Raw genomic sequence first — 22,918 nt, forward strand, 5'->3', positions numbered from 1 at the left:
CTTGCCTAATGATTTGTCTGTTCTTTTAGTGAAACACATATTCTGGGTAATTGCAAGACTGACTCCATTATCAAAGTTTTCAAGAGCAATTTGATGGATTATTGTAAATGCTTTAATTGATCAGTGTGATTGTTTTCTTTCCACATGACTTTATTTGTGTTTGCAATTGTATAGAGCTCCCTAAATTCCAATTCGGATGCATCTACAATCTGCAAAGCCTCTGGTTTCTTCAATGGTGCTCTGGAGAATCTCAACCTGTCGTTTTAAGTACTGTTTCTGGTGAGCGCAATTCGCAGGCATTCCATCTCGTATGTGTGTGTGTGTGTGTGGGGGGGGTGGTGGCCAGGTTTATTTACATTTTTTATTGCAACGGGGCATGTTGTACAACAGATGTAATAGATAATGATAGACGGATATAGATTTCAATCCTTTACTGTGTATGCAAGACGAAAATATGGAATGGGGAATGGGGCTTAAATAAGATTATTTTATACAACAATATCTTTATTTATTTGTATATTCATGAAGAAACATTAGCTTGACATACAGAGGTTGCCCCAAGTGAGATGGTAGCTGCAAGCAAGCAAATAATTGCACGATGGGACTTCCATTGGTATGTTGCTTCCTTCCTCAGGAAAGGAAAGGAGTTCCTTGATAAGAAATGTTTTTTCACAACTCTGCATTCTGTCTTGGACGATCCCACCCCTGCGGTCTGATTTAAACGGATCTGATTCCTCGACTGGTCCCTATAAGTGAATTCTCTTCATTCTTCATGTAAGGTATGGTTCTTTCAACATTTATACTCATTTAAAAAAAAAAAAAAGGATTTCGTTTTCTCGCCTTTAAGAGTCACAAGAAGGAATGCTGTGCCGGACTTGACTTGTTTAAACAAAACAATGGTTCAAAAAGCCAAGGAAAGCAAATCACCATGTTCTTAGACTTGATGCAGCTTGACGGAACATTTGAGTCAGTGTGAGACTTGCAACACTTTTCCCTCCTCCCGTTTCAGTGATCTCTGACAATATTAAGGCAAGAACATGTGGAACCTGAGAAAACCTTGTGTTATTGCTGTGATTTTAACTGCACTCTACTACAGGGTAAGTATGATTTTTCTTGTGATTCCAGGGTGGTTACGTAAGTAAGAAAATAATGTCCTCCACTGGTGGGGTTATTAACTAGGGTTGGGAGGGAGGAAAAAGTAGTGTTGGGTCCACTTTTAAAAAGTGAAGTCACTGGTTACACAATGTGGGTGATGCTTACAGAGAATAATTTATTTTTTTCAGCTGAAAAGCAATTATTGTCATGGAATTGACTCTATATCCATCATAAATCTTTTCACTCTGTATTTTAATCCTCAACCAAAGGTGGCTGCAGTAAAAAAGCTGGACATGGCTTTAAATGCAGTCGATGACATGTACGACAAATGCCATGAAGAGGCGATGGCGAAACTAATCCATTCAGGACTTCTACAAAAAGAGCAAGAGGCCAATGAGGCATTCAAAAACGCGTGGAAAACAACATGCAAAAAGTCCGAACCGGGGTTGAAGGAGGAACACATCAATGCGCTTCACATAGTTGACAAGAGTAAATTCTGGGAAACTTTTAATGCCGCCGTGGAGATGTTCGGAACAAATGCAAGCACTTATACAGAAAGCTTCAAATTCAAATCTCTTCACTTCCTGCTCATGGACTCCATCAGGCTGCTGAATCCAAAGGGGTGCATAGACACATATTTTATCTCGAACGAAAAGTACGATGTGAAGAAGGGTGCCAAAGTGAGATTTGGGAGGTTCACCGCAGCTCATTCCGATCTGTCACTTATAGAAGAAAAAGAGCAAACCTATTTTAAAATCAACACATGCTACTTTGCCGACCTGCAAAACCTTTGCCTCATGGAGAGCGACCTGGTCCTCTTGTCACCCAGCGAAGAGTTCACAGTGGAGGATTATATACCGGCAAACGCTCACCAGTATGATGAAATAACTTTGAAACACTCACGAATGCACGCCTTGCAGAACTGTTACATACAGTCCCGGTAAGATATAAATGCTTTTCATTAAAAACATGAAATGTTTGAGATTAGAGTGGTGAGGATGTTAAATATGTTTTTAAGTAAAGTAATGCTTGAACTAGATGTAAGGCTCCAAACAGCTCTACTAAGTATTTTAAGATATTATTCCAGCCATTCTTCAGTGGCAAGCGATAATCTCTTCATATTAGTACCAATACTTTATTATATTCATGCATTATCCTTTGTTTCCTCAGGTCCTCAGCCGATGTCCCCACCCAGTGGGTCGTGACGGCGCTGGCCACTGTTTTTCTTGTCTTGTTTCACTGATAAGCATAAGCGAGACTATTTTGATTAGGAAATCAAATCCACCGACAGCCAACGTAGGTCATTTATTATGCAAAAGGGAATTCAAATGGGAAATGCTTTGAGAGGATAAACTATGTCCCAACTGCCAGGAATGCATATCAAGTATTTACTGAATATAAATATTTTATCACAATTTTTATTTCCTGTGTAATATTGCACTGAAAAATGTTGCCTTGTGGCAGTGCTTATTGTTTAATAAAATAAAAAAAAACTTAAAAAAAGGTTCTGTGAATTGTTTCACAAAAGTCACATGGTCAACTTTTTCCTATAAATGAAGTATAATGTGTTTGTGAACTGAACGGAATGAAATAAATGTATGAAAAAATATAAAATGTAATAAACGTGTAACAAAGGTTTCATCGCAACTGTTGCAACACAATTTTCTGATGGATTATTCATCTCTTGCTGGTTTCTGTGGATCCTGCAAATTGAAAATTGCCTTCAATTTTTTTACTTTCTAATAGGATGAGGAAATATTTCATCCAAGGCACATCTACAGTCTGTTCATATCCTTACGCAAGGAGCTGACACACTTTTGAATGCGTATCCGCAGAAACCACGGTTAAAAACTGTCATCTGCCAAACCAAGAGATGCCTGTCTCAGTGAAGAAAATAAAGCCATTTATGCTTAAAAATAAAACATGTCATGTCTTTGTTCACTTGGAAAGTGGCTACCAGAAACATCTAACTGTCTTTGTCAGAGGGCTCTGGTTTGAACTTTGACCTGTTTCCATGGGAACAGGTGCTCTTACTGAGGATGCTGGTGTTGACCCGAGCGAGGGTGCACGTGCTGCTTTGCCGACCGGGGCACAGCCGTCTGCTCTGCAGCTCCAGCTCATCGTAGCTTGACGGACGGATAAACGGACAGAAGCGGAAAGCCCTCTTGAAGCCGGCTCGGAACCTGTTCCCAAATCAAAACCAGCATCATCATCATCATCGTCATCACGCCATTCTATTCAGACAACTGTGTGTATGATTTTGATGATTTGTTTTTGTTGTGTTTTTGTCCTCACCTGCTGTTGAGGCAGCAATAGATGATGGGGTTATACATGGTGGAGCTCATGGCCAGCCATAGCACTGACAGGTAAACCTGCTGTATGTACTTCCACTTGCTTAGGTTTTTGTTGAGGCCCGTCAAAATAAAATAGATGTGATAAGGCAGCCAACAGAGGGTGAAGGTCGCCACGACGACAATCATCATCTTCACCACCTGCAGGAAATAACTCACGCAGTCACACCAAAATATTTTTGCTGCTAATAATGTTAAGGGTGAAGAGGAAAGTGAGCATTGAAGAATCATACCCGTTACTAACCCTCATGGAGAATGCAGAGAAACACTAATGACAGGCAAAATGCTAAAAAAAAAAAATGGTGGGAGCCTTGTTTTCAGGCGAGATTTTCGAGGCTTCTTACAACGGCAGCACCTTCACAGTCACCGCGGTGTCAGAAATAGCCGAAGCGTCAGGAAAAGGTCAGTAATGAAGCGTCGGACAAAAGAGGATGGAGGAAAAAAACAAGGTAGAAAAGTCATCAGTGGCTCGCAGCACGATGTGGTGCTGCGAGGGGGGGGGCAGAGAAAGCTGAATATCACACCTTCATCGAGGCTCATCTGCAAGGCGGAGATGAGAGCCACTTCCCCTTGACCGGCACCCCAGATGCTGTCTCCTCAACCTTTGAATCCAGCCTATGTTTGTGTCCTGACATTTATCAGTCTCTTTTATCTCCCTCGCCTCAATTTCCTCGCAATCTGAACCTTTTGATGATTTCCATGGCACTCTTGAAGTATTGTAAAGAGCCAACTTGCACCTGGCACATTCTCTATTAATGTGAAATGAAAGGCTGGGTCTGAAAAAATATTCAAATGTGAGAATAAAACTTTTTTAGATGATAATAACTAGATGTTTCTAAAAGCTAGAAAGGTGGAGGTATGCTAAGGAAAGGAGAGGAATCAAGATTAGCTGCAGCATCACAGGATACATGTGTGTAAATGATGGAACAGTAAGGCTACAGGGAGTAGTGATCAAGAAGTTAAAGGATTTCAAGCACTTAGGGCAAACTACGGCCCGCGGGCCACATCCGACCCATTGGTCTTTTTAATCCGGCACGCCAAAGATTGGTACAGAATTCATACTTGATGTGAATGATTGAATGATTGGATCAATGAATGTGGGAGCTGAAACAGGAGATTATCTCATTTTTGGAGCTACTTGAGAACACTTGAGATTTTTCCTGAGCTGAATGACAGAGATTGGCTTTGTGATTTAGCCTTTACTGTGGATGTACTGATACACATGAAAGAGATGGACGTGAAGCTACAAGGGAAAAACCAGTTAGTGCATGAAACGTGAGAGCCTTAAAAGCCAAGCTGGTTTTATTTTCAAAGCAGACAATATCCAGACAAATGTCAGACGATTTTGATATGTACTGTTAAGAAATGCTTTTTTTTTTATATATATATATATGTATCATATCTTATATGTATCTACTGCTGACCCGGCCCGTCTGTCAAATTTTAAATGTCAATGCAGCCCCTGAGCCAAAAAGTTTGCCCACCCCCGGTCTAGAGGATACCTGGGCATTTTACAGCCCGCGGGACACATCCGACCCATTTTGCTTTTTTATTTGGCCCGCCAAACTATTTTCCTTGAACATTTTAACAAGTATTTTCAATCAATATTGAATTTAGAATCTCCTTATTTTTTCCTTTAGTTTAATTTTGTATGGATGATTACATATAAAATAATGTTGGTACATTTAGATGGGCGTTAATGATTCTAAAGTTGAAATAAAATGGCAAAAAATTGAAATATTCAAATTGCAATTTTCATTTTGTTCAATTTACATGATACCTAGTTGGCCCGCGCACAAAAATTAAATTAAAAATCTGGCCCACCAGCCAATATAATTGCCCACCCCTGCTCTAGAGCAATGGAGAGTGTGGAAGAGGGGAAGAGATGGATTCAAGCCGGTTGGAATGGGTGGAGAAAAGTGTCAGCGGTATGAAGAGATAGAAGACTATCAGCCAGAATGAAAGGAAAGGTGTACAAGACAGTGGTGAGACGAGCAATGGTGTATGGACTAGAAACAGTTACAAAGACAGAAAGCAGAGTGAAAAGTTGCAGAGATGAAGATGGGATGTTGAGGTTCTCTTTGGGAGTGACCAGGATGGATAGGATCAGGAATGAGTCCATAAGAGGAACAGCACATGTTAGATGTTTTGGAGAGAAGGTCAGAGAAGCCAGACTGAGATGGTTCGGTCATGTGGGTGTGAGGGGTCTCCACTGCTTGGTATAGAACTTAAACAGAGGCCGTCCGACACCTGAGAATTCATTGGCAGTCCTGATGGTCCGAGCATTAATTACCAAAAAAGAGTCACGTGATGTCACAGCCGATCACTCTTCATGTGAAGCACGACTTATAAATGTTACCTCGACTAGGAGCAATAATTTTGTGTATCTGCTCTGTGGTTTCAGGGGCATCAGAATTTGTTGTCGTGGTGAAATGATGTTTAGCGTCTACATACTTCTCCTGGAAAAGGAAGCAGAAAAAGGATCAGAAAGGAAAAGGTGATGGGCAGGTGTAAGCAATATTTGAGAGCCTGGGCTGAGTGCCAGCGTTTTGGGGCGTGTTCTATGGCAGATGTTTGCTTCCTTGCAGTGTGTTTGGCAAACAAAGAGTGCTCTCGGCTGATTTTTCAGACAAAGCATTTGAAGGAGTTTGCAGTTCCATTCAAGGACTTGGAGCAGACACTGTGTAAGACAGATCACATGGTTGGTTCCCATATTTTCGGTCTGCTCTCAGACATGTTCCTGCCTGGTGCTGTGAAGGTTTGGCCACCAATTCTCTTCATCTCTAATGACGATGGTGTTTGAGTGCTGTCAAGGACTGTGGTTCTTGAACTAACTATCCATATTAATTTTGCTCAAGGGTTTATGTTCATTTCAGTAAAAAGCTGTTCGGGGGTGCATGATGCAAATATCAGCTGGCTTCTATGTAAACCGCTGATATGCAGACAATAACAATGATTTAAGATTATGGCTTTGCTAAACCTGTCCTTATTGGGATAACCAAATGTGTGATTACACAGGGAACTCCGCTTCTCACACACACAAACATACACGCATGCGAGCACATACACACACATGCAGTGTCTACCAGCGATCACACATACTTTGCTCTTGGAAGCTTCTTTACAATTTCAGGTTTGCAGAGAGTGTTACTTCCGTTACTGTGCATTTGGTTATTTTTTTAGCCATTTTATTCAAGGAGATGACTAAATTCGGCAGAATATGCTTTATTTTTTATTTATTTGTAAGGGAATAAGGGAAAAACAAAATTCAACCGCATAAAGTTTTTTTTCCTCCCAAACACAGACAAGATGTGAATATTTACAGTATAATTTTTTTTTTTAAGGCGAAGCGCTTACTTTTCTTTTGGCTTTGAGTTGTCCAAGATAGTTATCAGATGAGTCACCTGGGATCTGCCCTCCCCATAGAGACAAGCCCACCAGGGTGTAGGTGATGCCCATCACCACTAGAGGCAGCACATAGACCAAGACCGTGACTACGATGTGGTACCTGCAAAGACAAAGAAAAGAAAAACACGTCTCCAATGTCAAGTCATCATCACAAAAAGAAAATGTTTGCGTTTTTATCTGTTGACGCACATGAAGGGGTCGTTTGCCGTGTCAGGCCAGGCCACATAGCAGAGGGTGCGGTTTGGCAGAGCATGAATGGTGGAGAAATAGCAGAGAGGGAAGGCCAGAACCACAGCCAGCGTCCAGATACAAAGGATGACGCCTACAGTGGCCTTCGCTGACAGGCGAGGCTTCAGAGGATGGATGATGGCCATGTATCTGCAGGTCAAAGGTCAAGTTATCAGGTTATTGTCTGCAGCAGTGAGCACCTCTCGGTTTAATGCTGAGTTAAAAAGACAATGCCATTACAGCGGCAAAATGTCAGCTGTTAAAGCACTGATAAGTGGAATAACCATTTCCTGACTCTGAACTGAATTTAATTTAATCTGACAAGCAATCATGAACAACAATTATAAAATGCGTTCTTTACCTCTATGGCGCATGATTGTTTTTCTGCAGTCTATCTATCTATCTAGCTATCTATCTATCTAGCTATCTAGCTGTCTAAATCCTCACCACTGACAGAGAAGAGCGCTTTCATCACCTTGCAGTTTTTCAAAGCGCTTTACACTGGATCTCACCATCACTTATTCAAATGCACATACACGCACACACCCACACACGCACACACACACACACACACACACACACACACACACACACAAAAGCCGTGCAAGATACAAACCGAGCCATCAGGAGCAGTTACTTCAGTGTCTTGCCTGAGGATACTCAGGCACGCAGACTGGAGGAGTCAGGGGTTGAACTGCCAACCTTACGATCAGAGGGAAGCTCTACCGCTCTACCGACTGAGCCACAGCCGCCCCCTATTAATGGATTGGATTTTATCTTTTTATTTTAATCTGAAAAAATGCTGGAAATTCATATATATACTGAATAAGCACATATATATGTATGCATACATACAATTAAGCCTAATGTTATTTATATATCTGGGGTATGAATAATTTTGGGCGTGAATTTATTTTTCTTTTTTTTATTTTCTTTTATTTTATCGACATTCACATTCACATTCACATTCTCATTCATTCATTCAAAATGTGGGAATTTAACCAAGGTCCTTCTTGCTGTAAAGCTTAAGTGCAGACCACTGTGCCACTGTTTAATTTAATTTAATTTCATTTAATTTCATTTAATTACATTTTTCACATTGTTTTTTATTTTATTTTATTTTAATTTATCTATTTATATTTTTCATTATTTACCTGTCAATCGCAACTGCAATCATGGAGTAGATGCTGGCGAACACGGCGGTGACCGGGAAGAAGTTGTGGAACCTGCAGTACACTTTTCCAAAGTACCACTCCCCGTGGGTGGCGTAGATAAAGTTGATAAGGGTGTTGAAAGCGGCCATCGAGACATCAGAAAATGCCAAGTTCAGCAGGAAGTAGTTGGTGACGGTCCTCATCCGCTTGTGTGCAAGGATGATCCACATCACGATAAGGTTTCCGGTCACAGCCACCACAAGGACGCCACCGTAGGCCAGTGACCACAGTGCCACGCGCCACACTGGCTGCACAAACTGGTTGGTCAAATTTACGGTGAAGTTGGATCCGTCCATGTTCCTGCAGGGCCCCTCGAGCACTGGTGGTGAATACGATACACAGAGCCTGCCGTGAGAGATCTGCTGGTCCTGATGCTGAGGGTGATGTGGAGTGAAACGCAGCCAGGGAGGAGGAGGAGGAGGAGGAGGAGAAGGAGGAGGGGTGATACACACACAGCTGTGTGTATCACAGCTGTGTATGTACACACTACATATTGGGTTGAGACAGCTTTTCTTCCGAAAGCTGTTGCTTCAAAATATATGCTTGACAAAGACTCAATGATTTCCCTCGTGCCTCAAAAGAGTAAGAAAAAAGTAAATGTTATATTTACACAATTAGGGCTCTGAGTTTACACATCATATGTCTACCTGCTGAATATACGATCAGAATTGGCTTCCAATTAACGTATGAAATCATACTTGGAAAAAACATGTCATCCAGTGTTTGACTGGCTACATGCATAACCCTAAAAACCTCCTACAAGGTAAGATTTTCTATTTGCCCAGAGGCAGAATAAGATTTTCTTTCTAATCTAATCAGACAACCCAGTGTTTTTTCATCAATGATTTTTATTATTATTATTAATAGAATTATTTAAGTTGCATTCATGAGAATTACTTATTTCAACTATTTTAATTTCAAATTGATGTTAGAATTAACGTCACGTTTTAAAAAGAGAATCTCCAGAGTTGTCTGGAGCCTCAGATCCCCTCTGAGTGTGATACCATTAATCCCTGATATCCATGCGGCCAAAAGCCACAGTCTTATGTAACTATAAGCTCGGTAAAACAGATCCAGCCTAAAGGCCATTACGTGTTGGACATAAATTGCCTTTTGCTGAGATGATGTATATCTGCATTGCTCAATTTATATTGTGAAGGTCAAGATCAGTTACCGAGAAGGTCATTTTTTTAATAGAATATTTGTGTTCTGTCTGTGAAAGTCTCCAGTCATCCAGATCACTGTCAGTCCTTGTTAACTGTTATCATGGTGACGGGTTTTCTTCCTCAAGACGTTTCACAGTTTCTTGTATATACCTGCAGGGTTGGGTGTTTTGGTCCAAGTCTTTCTGTTACTGAATGAGTTGATTTGCCGCAATTAGGTGGACTGGGGTTGTTATGCTAATGTGTGTTTCGTTTGGAGAACAAAGGTAAGGATTTGGGGGATTCCCATTAGTTGTAAGACTAATCTGCAAATTGCGTAAAACAAAAGAAGCCTGTTAGTTCACAGACTTTGGCAGGAGTTCCTGGGGTGCCTTTTTTGTTCTGCTATGTTTGTGTAGAGGTTGTTTTGTCTCACCAATAAATAGGGCAACCCAATCCTCATTACTCTTAACAGCATATACCACATTCTTGATTTTGTGTGCGTCCTGAGTGTCCTTGGGTTTCACTTGGGTTTGAGTTTTTGGGAATATATGGTTTTACAATGTCTCTGTCTTCCATGTCGAGTTCCTCTGGCGGTTCCTGCTTTGCAAATTGCCTTGTTATGGTAGCAACAAGATTGTAGTGCTTTCCTAACATTTTGGAACTGTTTCTCTTCCTTTCACTGTCGTTGGAAGGTTCTTTACCCGGAGGTGGAGAGTTCAAGAGGTGAGAGTCAATCAACAAGTATTGATCAGCATGTGTTGGTTTTCAGTAGATCCTTGTGTCCAAGCCTCTGTTCTGATGAGTATGTACTACGCAGACCAAATAAGACAGTTTGTTATCAGTGACATCCTCTCTAGTGAATCTATAGTGGGTGTCAACCATGTTGAGGTTTGTGGTGAAAGATGCTACCTCGTTTCTTTATTTGAACCCATCTGTCATCCACATACATGCCAGGGGTTGGGCTTGGTGTCAGCAGTTGTACCCCTGAAAGAGGAGAGTACCCTGCTCTCTACCTCCTCCATGTATAGGTTGGGTACTAAGGGAGATAACCCAATGGCACCTCTGTGTTTCTGTTCATAGAAACAACTGTTGTACTGGAATTAGGTTTTCGTGTTTTGAAGTACCTCCTGACAAGCATGGATTTAGGGTGTGACAATTTTCTTCGAGTTATGGTGAGGTTTACAGAGCATTTCACTAAAAGTCCATTGCTATCAACACACAAGTCCCTGGAGAGATTCAGATTAACTGAACCTCAACAATAACATCATTCCTTCATTTATTGATTATCTATATCGCCTATCCTGCAGCCAGGTTGCAGAGGGATGGGCTATCCCACTTGTCAGTGGGTGAGAGATGGGCTCCTTGGCAATTTCAGTCTCTAGTGAGCCAATGTTTTTATGACTGTGAGGGGGAAACTGGAAAACCCAGGGGAAATAGCGCAGAAAGGGAGAACATGCAAACTCCACACAAAAAGTACCACAAGGAGATGCAGGAGCCACTGTGCTTCACTTTTTAAAAATGTCTTCGATAAGTATAATTTTATTTAATGAAATAAATATTTTTTCAAGCTGCTCACTGGTGTCATAACTCCTTAGTTTTTTCCCTGAAAATGTTGCTCAAGTTGCTATGTTTTTTTCCACGACTGGCCACCAGCAGCTGTTACAATAAGATCAAATCAAATGAATCACTTACAGACCTTTTGAATGAGATGGAATTCCCTTATTTTGAAATACAGTCAGTCAGATGACGTATGAGATGCTGCGGTTCCCAGGATCCTTTTCCAGTCCTCTTTATCTCCTGCCGCCTTTGCCAGACTCAGCCCATTTCTCTGATGTCATTTAGCCATGACACAGGAGGGCGGCAACTCTGTTTTCTTTTCCTTGCCCGTTCCGTTGGCACACATATCCAAAAAAAGACATAGCTTCTGCTTCTTTATGGAGTCCTAGAATCTTGGCTCACTTCTAATTTGGTCCAATGCCTGGATGTAATTTTGGCTTCCTTTTCAATGGTATTTGTAGCACTCCACAGTTAAAAGGCATCAACAATCCATATATAGTGATGGGGAAGGCAGCTGCATGAAGTAGCTTCGGCCTGAGATCCAAGTTGATTCCTTTGCTTCTCCAGATATTTGCCATCTTCTGTATTGCATCCCACGCCATCGCTAATCTTCGGAATTTCAAGTGTGCCGTGTCCCTTAATGGGGAATGTCGACCAGGAGGTAGACAAACTGATCATGAAGGGACTTGTGTCCTCTGTGTCTTTGCCCGCCATCATGATTTTGGTTTTGTTCACATTGAGAAGAAGCCCTCGTCTACATGTTTGTCCCTGAACAGACAGACCATCTCCAGTGGCTCTTTCTTGCCGTCACAGATGAGAGTCGTGTCATCTGCAAATCATGAGATTCTTCAATCTCTCGCTTCAATTCGCTCTGCGGAGATGTTAGAAAGATTCGGTGAGAGAACAAAACCTCGCTTGACTCTTCCGTTGATGTTGAGCAATTTTGTATCACCAGCCGATGTCCTCAATGTCGGTTACTGGTCTTTGCAGTCTTTGAAAGGACCACAGGAGGGTCATCAAGTCTATTTCCTCTCAGTGAGACCTCATAACCAAGAAAGGCAGCTCTTTTGGGCTGCTCCCTGCAGTCACTCTTAAATCTCTTCAGAACACCTTAAGTTAAAAAAAGTCAGAGGCTATTAAATGGTGGCTAATAATATCATTAGTGTGATTTCAGTTTCCCCTGCTGTCTGCCTCATATGAATAATTCATCTAATCACATGGGAGCAACGATTAACCCTCTCAGGCTCAAATTAAGTTGTGGCGTAATTAGCTAAGTAGCATTTAGCTGTCGCAAATCTGCAACATCTGCCTGGAGAGGGTTAAGCAAATTAGCAAATTAGAATGGCTTGTATGATGAGATTCCCACTCAAAGATGAGTCATTTCATCTTTTATAATATCACTTGTAACATGGTCAATTTATTCATTAGTGACACTGTAAAAAAGAGAAAGAAAGGATTAGTATCGTTTTTGTCACAGAATGACAGATATTCTCTTTTTACCTCTTAACAAGAGGTTACACTGTCGTATTGTGATGTAGCTGGATGAAATAGTCACGTTTTACTAGATTAAAATGTATATTTATGTAGGAATCCTTTTTTATCATTCTAGAATGAGTTTGTGTGTTGTAAATTAAGGAAAATATTCGGTTCTGAAAAAATTAATTTTTCCTCAATAATAAAATATGATATGGATCTGCTTGTCATTTTCTCATGTCAGGTCATGTCAGATTTTATTCATATCGCAACAAATCACAAAATAATTGTCTCATGATACTTTACAGATACTTTACATGTTGAGCGGGTCTTTAGAACATACTTTAAAACTATTGGCAGAAGCCCATGAGCAAGCACTTTGCAAAAGCGATGATGAAACAGAATCCTTGAACAGATCCGAGCTCAATGTTGGTGGCCTTCTGCCTTCCCCGGTCATAGTTAAAAAACAGTGAGAAAGAGGAGGGAGAATGGCTGAGAGATAGTAAGCAGGACCGTGATACAAGGGTTGGGAGGGACAGGCAAGAACAATCTATTACTACTACTACTACCAGTAGTGTTTATAATAAAATGGTGGTAGCAGAACTGATATAATAATAGCTTTAACCTTCATAAAATAAATAAAAATGGTGGACACCCGGTGAGATGCTGCAGTAGATCAAGGCATGCGCCCTGGGAACCTGCACATTGAGAGAGCCCGGGGACTCGGAAAAAAAGATGAGATGGCTATCAGTCACCGACGAAGGAAGATGAGTGCAGACAGGATAGGAGGAGTGGGAAGAATGAAAGAAGTGCATCCTGGGATCTCCCTCAGCAAAGTAAACTTATGGCAGGATATCTATGGGCCAGCCAAACCCTGTGTATGTGTGTGTGTGTGTGTGTGTGTGTGTGTGTCAGATTGTGGTGGAAACTGCTTGGTAACTGAAAGTGGCACAAATATAATGCCCTTGCACTGCATTGGGATCATAACACACAGTATTCTGGTCTGAAGCTATATGTTTCGAAAAGACCTAATTGCTTCTTAAAATTAAATGTAAAATATGAAAGTTTAGATTCTTTGACGCCTTAAAAAAATGATGTTTAACTGTCTTGACCCTCAGTTTAAAAAAAAAAATCAAATAAAACTCATTAGAAACGTAATTAAAATGATAAACCTGCTCTTTTAGCAACAATACTTAATAGCGCAGATTATTTCATTAACCAGAGGTTTTAATGAAAATTGCACCAAAGTATAATCTACATCTCTAATTGTCCAAATATTTCCATCACTCATCCCATTTCATTGTTTAATACAAGGTTCCAGTTTCCTCATCATGGAGTAAATGTTGATCATTTGTAATATTACAAATGATCGACAATTTCCAGAAGTGCATTTGTGAGGTCAGACACTGATGTTGGACAAGAAGGCCTGGCTCTAAGTCTCTGCTCTAATTCATCCAAAAGGTGTTCTATCGGGTCTAAGTCAGAGTCTAAGTCAGACTCTGCAGGCCAGTCAAGTTCATCCACACCAGACTCTGTCATCCGTGTCTTTATGGGCCTTGCTTTGTGCACTGGTGCACAGTCATGTCGGAAAAGGAAGGGGCCAGCTCCAAACTCTAGGAATACACTGAGCTCCTGAGAGCGATCCATTCTTTCACAAATGTTCGTAAAAACAAACAGTCTTCATGCATAGGTGCTTGATTTTATACACCTGTGGCCATGAAAGGGATTGGAACACCTGATTCCAATTATTTGGATGGGTGAGCGAATACTTTTGGCCAAATAGACTATATATATATAATACTCATTCTCATTTGCTGCCAGCTTCCTGATACAGAAATGCACTCTTGTGGACGAAGTGTATTAAAACAAAACCAAGCTCTATTACTGATAAACATGCATAACCCATACAGAGCATTTAAATAGAGTTACTCTAAAACCCACGGTGCAAAAGTACAAAACAATTTGTCACAGACAACAACGACGAGTTATGCTGAGGTAGTTATGGTTAAGGTGTTGCAAAGAAATAAGTGATAGCAGTAACAAAATGCAGTTGCATTGACAGTTTTTACAGTTTTTAAGTGAATGTGTAAGTGATTCCATAAAAAAGTTCTTATGGTAGGTTCTTGATGACAGTCCGACGTATGTGTATGTGTATGTGTAGGTGTGTGTATGGGGGGGCAGAGCATGGAATGCATGCGTGTGTGCGTGGAGTGGCTCAGAGTTCATAGTGTGTGTGTGGGGGAGGCTCAAAATCCATAGTACCGTATGTGGGGATGAGGGTGTGGGAGCTGAAAAGGTGGAGGGGCAGAGCAGGAAGGGAGTTGAGCTTCCTGACACACACACATATAAAAATATGTGTGTGTGTGTGTGTGTGTGTATTCTATAGATTACACACACACACAAATGTGTCCTCAATCAGAAGACTCTGTAGAGTAGGGATGGGCAAACTACGGCCCGCGGGCCACATCCGGCCCGTTGCTCTTTTTAATCCGGCCCGCCAAAGATTGGTACAGAATTCATACTTGATGTGAATGATTGAATGATTGGATCAATAAATGGTGGTGCTGCTCTGAAGATAGCTAAAACAGGGACAAGTACATCACTGCAACTTGCCCAAACAAACGTTGCACATTACTTTATTGCACTGTTTATTTCGGATGTACATAAGGCTTTATTACACATGCTTTTGTATATATAGAAGCTTTGTTGATTGTGCATATTTTATTTTAACTCATTTTTGCTGATATTGGCTGTCTACTGGGCCTCAAGAAGCTAATTTACTTTCATTATAATTAGAGCGGAATGACAATAAAACTCCTTGAATCATGTTTTTTTTTTTTTAACCCATGCGGTTGAAATAGGTCACCAGCACTGAGCTCAAATCTGTTCGAGGTTTCAGCACCGGGTAAAAGGCGCTTCATCCTTGCTTCTATTGCAAAATGCTTGCACATGTGGGAACGTTTGGTTTCTGTAAATAGCTTTAAAGAGTGTTTTAAAGACCTGCTCTACATAGACAGTGTCATCGGACAACTGTGTTATAATTTGGCACCATGTAAATAAAAATCTGACATGACCAACTAACACCGATGCCGTTTTAAGCTTGCAGGCTATAAATTTCCTGGAAAGAGTTTGAAATTTAAGACCCCCTTATCTGATTACTCGCAAGAGACCGAAGATGAACCATCTGAATTATCTTTAGCAACAACCAAATTCATCTCTGGGGTTACTTTCAATGCATGCCGAATGGAAGGGGAACGAAATACATGTGAAATAGGCAACACAACACCTGCATGAGTAAGAGAATGCGCAAAGTGGAGCAACTAATCTGTACAAGCAGATTAGGTTCAAGTGACCGATCGCAGAGGATTACCAACCGCAGTATTTGCTGACCATGAAACGGGACACACTGGGAATCGAAACATATAACAGATGACTTGCTGAAGGTAATTAAAATCATAAAGAAGAGTGTCAAGATATAACCGGACAGACATAAGGCCTCGAGAGAGTTAAAGCAACAAAGTTAGAGACCCAACAAACAAGACAAATTTAGTTAATAATTAAACACACAAGTAACAGCGAACAGTCACTACTTACTGTGGAATCTATGTTTTCATTTCCAGATGTGGAGATCAGTGCCATCTTGTAAGTCTCATGTGGAAATGCGGGACCAAAGGCCGTGGCAGGACTTGAGACAAAGAGATGTGTCTAAACCTGTTGGAACCTTTTTCTTCATGCAAAATGCCACAGCGTACACCATACAATCTGTGCCGGCTGAAACCGGATTTACATGTGGAGCAGGATGGCGATGGAGACCGGTGCTTTTCTAGACCATTCAAATTCAGAAGAGTTGATCCAGGTAAAACATAATTTGCATTGCATTGTAAATACTTGTTCAGGTTAAGGTAAACAGTCTAAACTGTTAAAGTGCTTTACGCTAGATAGAATTCACTTATCCAAACACATTCAAGGCGGTGGATCTGTCATATACAGGTCTAACCGTGGTATTTGGGGGAATTTCTTTTGGGGGGGGGGGAAGCGTCTTGCCCAACGCACTCTGGTACACAGAAAGGTGGAGCTGGGAATCAAACCAAAAACCCATTGATTTGAGGGGCTCTATCAACAGGGGCTCAGCAAGAAGAATAGAAATAGTATTATAGCATAAAAGATTGCTGCCGCTAGATGTGCAATACCACGCTATCTTGATTGATGTTTTTTCAAATCAAGTATATCAAAAGTCATTGTTTTGAATATCAATCAGAGGCAACACACGGTGATCAAAAGCAGGCGATTAGAAGCCTTCAACACTGAAAGGGTTAAACCTACTGCGCTTTAACTCGCAGCAAATAAAACAGGGTCACGTGTCCGTCAAGCAATACAACCTTTGACATGTTGTTCTTGTTGTTGTAGCACCTTGCTGCTGCCCTGGCTCCCGCAGAGAGCCGGTCCCACCAGCTGGACTCAGGGAGAGCGCCACTCGCACTCTGAGCTGTGGAACCGCTGGGGAACAAGCTTGGCCTGTTTCCTATGCATTTGCACATGGATGGAAAGAAAAAAAAAGCAGCTTGTGGATACTTTGCATTTTTACATCTGTTTTAAGCACTGAAAGCTGATCTTGAGTTCAAAGGTCACGGCTTAACTGACAGGACACCAGTGCCAACAATTGACTGACAGGTAAGAGAGAGAGCGGGAGAAAAAAGTTATTCAAGTGCAGTCAACAGCTGATATCGCAGTAACAGACCTGTTAACCGGCAACACATTACGTGTGGGGACTGTTAAGTTCATCCGAATTACAAAGTTTCCTTTTTCCATGTGACATCTCTTTATTTAGGAGCCAAACTGTTTACTCTTTACCATTCAAGGGTAAGCAACTCCCTGCTTTCCCCCCAAAAGTGATTCTGGTGATTTCCCAGAGGTCAACGCTTGAGGTCACGCCAAAAACCGGTCATCCGTCATCACATGGCTGCCATTTGCAACTGTTGGAAAATGAGATTTTGACAGAACAGTACTGAATGTCCTTCGTTATTGACCGCAGCTGTACGACCCCTGCAGTTTTCAGCGTTGACCTTTACATCTGTAGTGTCTGAGACTCTGAGAGGCCATTGTGTAAGCCCACATTTTCTCACAATGTGGTAGCAAATGATGAAAAGGCTGCAGATATAAATTTTTCCTGTTCATTATATTAAAAAAAATCTTGAATTACAGTGAAACAAATTCAGTTGTAGTTCAGATGTATTTCTGTGTGCGGTAAGACAACCGTAACCGCATCTGAAGATGCACTGTGCCTTAAGCAAACAGGATTTAGATAGAAACATTTGAATTACACAAGTATATCTTAGATTTGCACTGTATTTGACTTTTTGGTTGGACAGGAACAAAAAAAGAGGTCGTGGAGACGAGGTTGCCTCGTGTCTTTTAACCAGTTGTATTGCTTTTTTTTTTTTCCCAGCCTTTTTATTTCCCTATGACTATTTGCTCTGGTATCAATAAACAGAAACACGCACACAAGCACTTACGCACACACGCTCAATATGCGCTGCCTTCTGTCTCGACTGGTCAGATACTTTCATTGACAGTCTTGATGCCTAGAGTGAATAAACCTTATCTACATCCTGCTCATTCTTCCTTGGAACACAAGGTGAGATTTTTCTGGATAATCATTCACAGAAAAGACAGGGTTTGAAAGTCCAACTGAAAAGCAGCCAAACTTGTGTTTCAATTAACTCAGCTTGTGCAATGTTCACCTGCTTGGTTACTTGTTAAATTAAATGGGTTACCATCACCTGTCAATATCTTCTCTGTTTATCTTAGAACAAAATAGGCCGGATGAGACTCGAGACGCTTGCATTATCGTCTCTTTTCCAGGTGTCCTCAGATGGAGCACGTGCGTCTTCCGCCCCTGTCCCGAGTTGCCATATGTGGGGGCACCCATGGAAACGAGATGACGGGAGTGTTCATGGTGAGGGAAATGCAGAGGCAGAAGACGCACGGGGCCGAATCCGCCTCCGTCATCACCCTTGTGTCAAATCAACCAGCCGTGGATGTTTGCAGAAGATACATAGACCGAGATCTCAATCGCTGTTTCACAGATGCGTTGTTGAGGTGTGTTGAACATAAATGATCTTTGGCAGCAAAACATACCTCAAGATGGTAATTACATTCTCGACATTGTTTGGCCTCCAGCGCCCCGGTGACAGATGCATCCCCTTACGAGTTGCGACGAGCTCAGGAACTCAATGCTCAGTTGGGCCCAAAAGGAAGCCAGGAGGCAGTGGACCTGATCTGTGATCTTCACAACACCACGGCCAACATGGGCCTGTGCATCATCTTCAACGCCGTCGACTGGATCGCCCTGCACATCAGCAAATACATGCAGGTATTGGTATTATTTGTTCAAAAACAATCTAGCTTTGCATTAACTGAGCGATCTAAATACATATTAACTAATTGCAATAATGAAACAATTCAAATAATAAATAAGCGCAGGAAGAAAAATTAGCTTATCTTATAATTATAATAATAATAATAATGATAGTATATTTTATTTATCACACCTTACTCAACACTCAAGGACAATATATGTAAAATATAGATATACACAAAATGCAGATTTAAGTAAAACAGTAACAATGACAAAATGGTAAAAATAAAATATAAGTGACAGAAGTTTGCATTAGATGGAATGGGATGCTTTCAGCAGATATGTTTTGAGTTGTGATTTGAAGTGAGAGAATTATGACTATAAATTGTGTTAATGATGATAATGGTGATAAAAAGCACTGGATGTGATGTGGTGTAGAAGATTCAGAAATTATGGTTCTTTCTAATGTCTTAGAAATTATTTATTATTATCGAATCCTCCATCTTTGAGTCCGCTTTATTTCTGCCGTTAGCCATTTTTTCTTCTCCGAACTTGAGTAAATGTGAACGTACATCTAAGATGTAGATGTACCGCTTCCTCGGAAAAAACCTTTACAATCTGTAAAGGCCAGGACCTGCTGATTCCTTAATCACCGGTTTGCTTTTCAGAGCAAAATCACATCCTTACCTGTGAGGGTGATCCAGTCGGACATACCAGCACCTGAGGCTTACTCCCTGGACTCTGTGGGAAAGCATGGTTTATGTACGTGTGTGCATGTGTTTCCTTGTATTTTCATCCAAAAAAGGAAATGAGCCCATAGTGAGGCTTTTTTTTCTGATTCTACACAGCAATAGAAGTCGGCCCTCAGCCACATGGCACTCTCCGAGCCGATATCTACAACATGATGAAAGAGGCGTTGGATCTTACACTAGACTGGCTTCAGAAATTCAACTCAGGTGGGAGAAGATCACGCCTAACATATTGATTTGTCTGACAAATTAAGAAAAGAAAAAAAAGGAATATCTAATACAAAGCTCAAATGATGGTATATTCATCATCAATTGATTAAACCTTTCATTCAGGTTTGCATGACAATATTGCATTAATATAGATAGCCATTGTCATTGATCTTTATTATATAGTACACCTGTTTACTTTTATACATATAACTAAAGTTATATTCATATCAATATGTAATACTAATAATAATAATAAGTAGCACTTATATAATTGCAATAGTAATAATAATAGAAGCAATATACATTTTTATAATTACAAAACAAATCAAAGTAGCACTAATATAATTACAATAGCAACAATAATAGTAGTAGCAATATCAATTTTTATAATTACAAATCAAATATATATACACATCTAATATATATATATATATACACACATACATATATATATATAAATATATATATATATATTGAATGTCTGTTATTGAATATAAGCGCACTTGAGCGCTCCTGCAGATTTTTACTGTTTATGCTTAAAAAATACATACAGTACCTTTATACACATATACGAACACACACACACACAAACACATTCACTCACACAAACCTTTCAGTAGGGTTACCTGTCACGGTGTAGATTTATGGGCACTATTTATAATAGGATTGTCCAGTCAGTATAAATAAAACAATAAAAGGAAACCAAGTGAGAATCTATTGTTCAGATAAACAGGACAAAGTTTTCCATCGAGAGCATCAGTTCTAAAGGATATATTGTAAAAGAATGTATTATAAAAAAAAAATCTATATATATACATATATATAGATTTTTTTTACAATAGGTATAAATATATATTTGCTTGTTGCCATCCCTACGTTAGAAACTCATGAACTCACAGTCACATCACAATAGAGTTAAGACACACAACCCCCTGTATCATTGCTATGTACTACGAAGCAGCACCTTCTTCTCGGCGGTTCACATATGAGCCATGCTAACAACAGTTTACTCACAGGAAGTACTTTTGAAGGCGGAGAGGTGGAGGTCTACACTTTTGTGAAGAGTGTCGATTACCCGAGGGATCCCTCCACCAGTGAGATCAATGCAGCTGTACATCCCCTACTCCAGGTACCACTGCTGAGACACACAACTGGCAGTGCTTCAAGTAATTATTAATACAAAAAAAAAAACACAAAAATGTTATTTATTACTTATTTCAACACAATTCCTCTCGCACAAATCAATTCAACAATTTCTATATTGTGAATATAATCATAATATTTAAAGTAACATTCAAACATTCAAAAAGTAACAAAATGTATTTATAAAGCTTAATGTCAAACAGCTTTTACATTTCCAATCCTTACAAGGGCACTGAATGCCCCCGTGTCTGTGAAAAATTAAATTGGATTCGATAATGTGGATTTCATTGCAGTATATCCTCAAAAAAAATTAACATATTTGTGGAAAGACAATGCACATACATGTTAAAATTTTATAAAGTCTCCAGAAATATTATGCAAGTCTATCTTTTTAGCCTATTTTAGATTCCTTGTGATTTTTTTCTTTTGTATTTTCGGAAATGTACTTTTGGTTTATTCATTACACATATTGTTTGTAATAGTAATTCAACATTTTTTTTATTTTTCTTATCCATCTCTCTCCAGGACAATGACTTCACACTTCTCCAAGCAGGAGACCCCATATTCCTGTCCTTCAATGGGGAGACAGTGAGGTACGAGGGAGAGGAACTCTACCCTTTTTTCGTAAATGAATGTGCCTACTATGAGAAGAAGATTGCATTCAATTTAGCTCAGAAGACAACTCTGACCATCCCATCCATAAGTGTTAAGGAGTAAAGGACTGAAGAAGTCAGGTTTCAGGTGGACGGTTTTCCACAGGTGTTGAACGCCAGCGTTTCAAAAAATGGAAACAGGAATTGCTGCCAGCTATTAGGTTTGCACACTACCTGTGTTGTTACATACATATTACATATCAATAAGCAAATACCCCCCCTCATTCCTAGGCCTTAAAAAAATGATGTATAACAATCTAAAAACCGGGGTAAAACAGTACTTTTTGATTTCTCAATCATCTGATGATGTTCATTATTCCAACTTCATTGGGACTTGTTGCATTGGTATGAAGTTTACAGCAAAGTGATTCAGATTCAGTCTCATACTTATAAGTTAAATGATTAACAAGACTTCTAATTGATGGAAATGGTTTTCAATAATTACATTTACATCAGAAAATTGATTTTAAAAATGATTTTAACTTACCACAGAAATAATTGTTATTGTTCATTTGATGTAAAATGACACACCTTAAATTGACACAATGTTTTTTTTTCTCTCCAGTTTATAACTATGATGATTAAAAAATAGAAAAATTAAAACTATGCATATGTTTCCTCTCAACCTGGGCATGGGTTCAGGGTTCAGAAACTTGCTCAAGGACACATTGATGTGGTGTCTAATGGAGATGAATCTAGTACCGGTAATTCTTAAATAAAGATCACTGATCTACCTCCTGAGCTGTCAGCCCATCAATTATGTATGTTCAGATGATTATTGCAATTATTGTCATCTGTCTGTATTTTGCTCAACAATAAATATTATATTGTGATGAGAAATAACAGAGAAATTGTAACTGCCTCCAAAATATTAAAAAACAACTGAAAGAATATCTTTTTTTTCTTTTGACATCCAGAAGTGCGGGAGAATGAAATTGGATGCATACAAAATAAGGGCATTTAAAAAATGTAATAATCTACTCCCAACAATATATCCTCACATTGTCATTGTTGTAGTGGAATTGGAGGAGGCCTTGATATCAATAATTGAGGACAACCTTCCCAGTAGAGTTGAAGCTGTTATAGCTACAAAGGATGGACCAACGTCATATTGAACTATAGATTAGGAATGGAATGTCACTTAAGTTCATATGCAAGTCAAGGCAGGTGAGTGAATACTTTTGGCCATATAGTGTATGTTACATTTAACAAACCCATGTTGTGCTTGTGAATTCAGCATTGCCATGGCTCTGCCATGCTAACACTGAGAACATCTAGAATCTGTTTCTTTGGGTTGTTAGTTGGAAACCTAGCAGTGTATTGTATTCTGGGGT

At 39.9% G+C, this 22,918-nt stretch overlaps 3 protein-coding genes across 5 annotated transcripts; 2 read left to right on the forward strand and 1 right to left on the reverse strand.

Moving 5' to 3' along the window:
• The first annotated feature begins 665 nt into the window (after positions 1-665).
• On the forward strand, positions 666-2,598 carry LOC147228894 (erythroblast NAD(P)(+)--arginine ADP-ribosyltransferase-like). Its single transcript, XM_086157208.1, has 4 exons — positions 666-779; positions 1,010-1,097; positions 1,365-2,035; positions 2,266-2,598. The coding sequence occupies exons 2-4, from the start codon at positions 1,038-1,040 to the stop codon at positions 2,336-2,338; spliced, it is 804 nt and encodes a 267-aa protein (XP_086013334.1). The 5' UTR covers positions 666-779; positions 1,010-1,037; the 3' UTR covers positions 2,339-2,598.
• A 273-nt stretch (positions 2,599-2,871) lies between these two features.
• On the reverse strand, positions 2,872-16,192 carry LOC147228895 (neuromedin-K receptor-like). 3 transcript variants are annotated; one of them, XM_086157203.1, is made up of 6 exons: positions 16,066-16,192; positions 8,237-8,615; positions 7,044-7,232; positions 6,804-6,954; positions 3,391-3,587; positions 2,872-3,278 (listed from the first exon to the last, which is right to left on the reverse strand). In XM_086157203.1, coding segments are annotated over exons 1-6 (1,134 nt in total). In that variant the 5' UTR covers positions 16,067-16,192; the 3' UTR covers positions 2,872-3,061. The 3 variants fall into 3 exon arrangements, with proteins under 3 accessions (XP_086013329.1, XP_086013330.1, XP_086013331.1); XM_086157204.1 differs by lacking the exon at positions 16,066-16,192 and having other exon boundaries at positions 8,237-8,716; XM_086157205.1 differs by lacking the exon at positions 2,872-3,278 and having other exon boundaries at positions 3,387-3,587.
• Positions 16,192-22,322, forward strand: LOC147228896 (N-acyl-aromatic-L-amino acid amidohydrolase (carboxylate-forming) B-like). The gene is made up of 8 exons (XM_086157207.1): positions 16,192-16,327; positions 16,879-17,142; positions 18,334-18,570; positions 18,652-18,844; positions 19,498-19,591; positions 19,678-19,785; positions 20,805-20,917; positions 21,457-22,322. Exons 3-8 carry the CDS (start codon positions 18,344-18,346, stop codon positions 21,646-21,648), a joined length of 927 nt encoding a protein of 308 aa, XP_086013333.1. The 5' UTR covers positions 16,192-16,327; positions 16,879-17,142; positions 18,334-18,343; the 3' UTR covers positions 21,649-22,322.
• Positions 22,323-22,918: the final 596 nt, after the last annotated feature.

This window comes from Fistularia commersonii, chromosome 12, assembly GCF_037954325.1.
Source record: "Fistularia commersonii isolate RoL2024-O1a breed Wild chromosome 12, RoL_Fcom_v1.0, whole genome shotgun sequence".
In the NCBI taxonomy this organism is placed as follows: domain Eukaryota; kingdom Metazoa; phylum Chordata; class Actinopteri; order Syngnathiformes; family Fistulariidae; genus Fistularia; species Fistularia commersonii.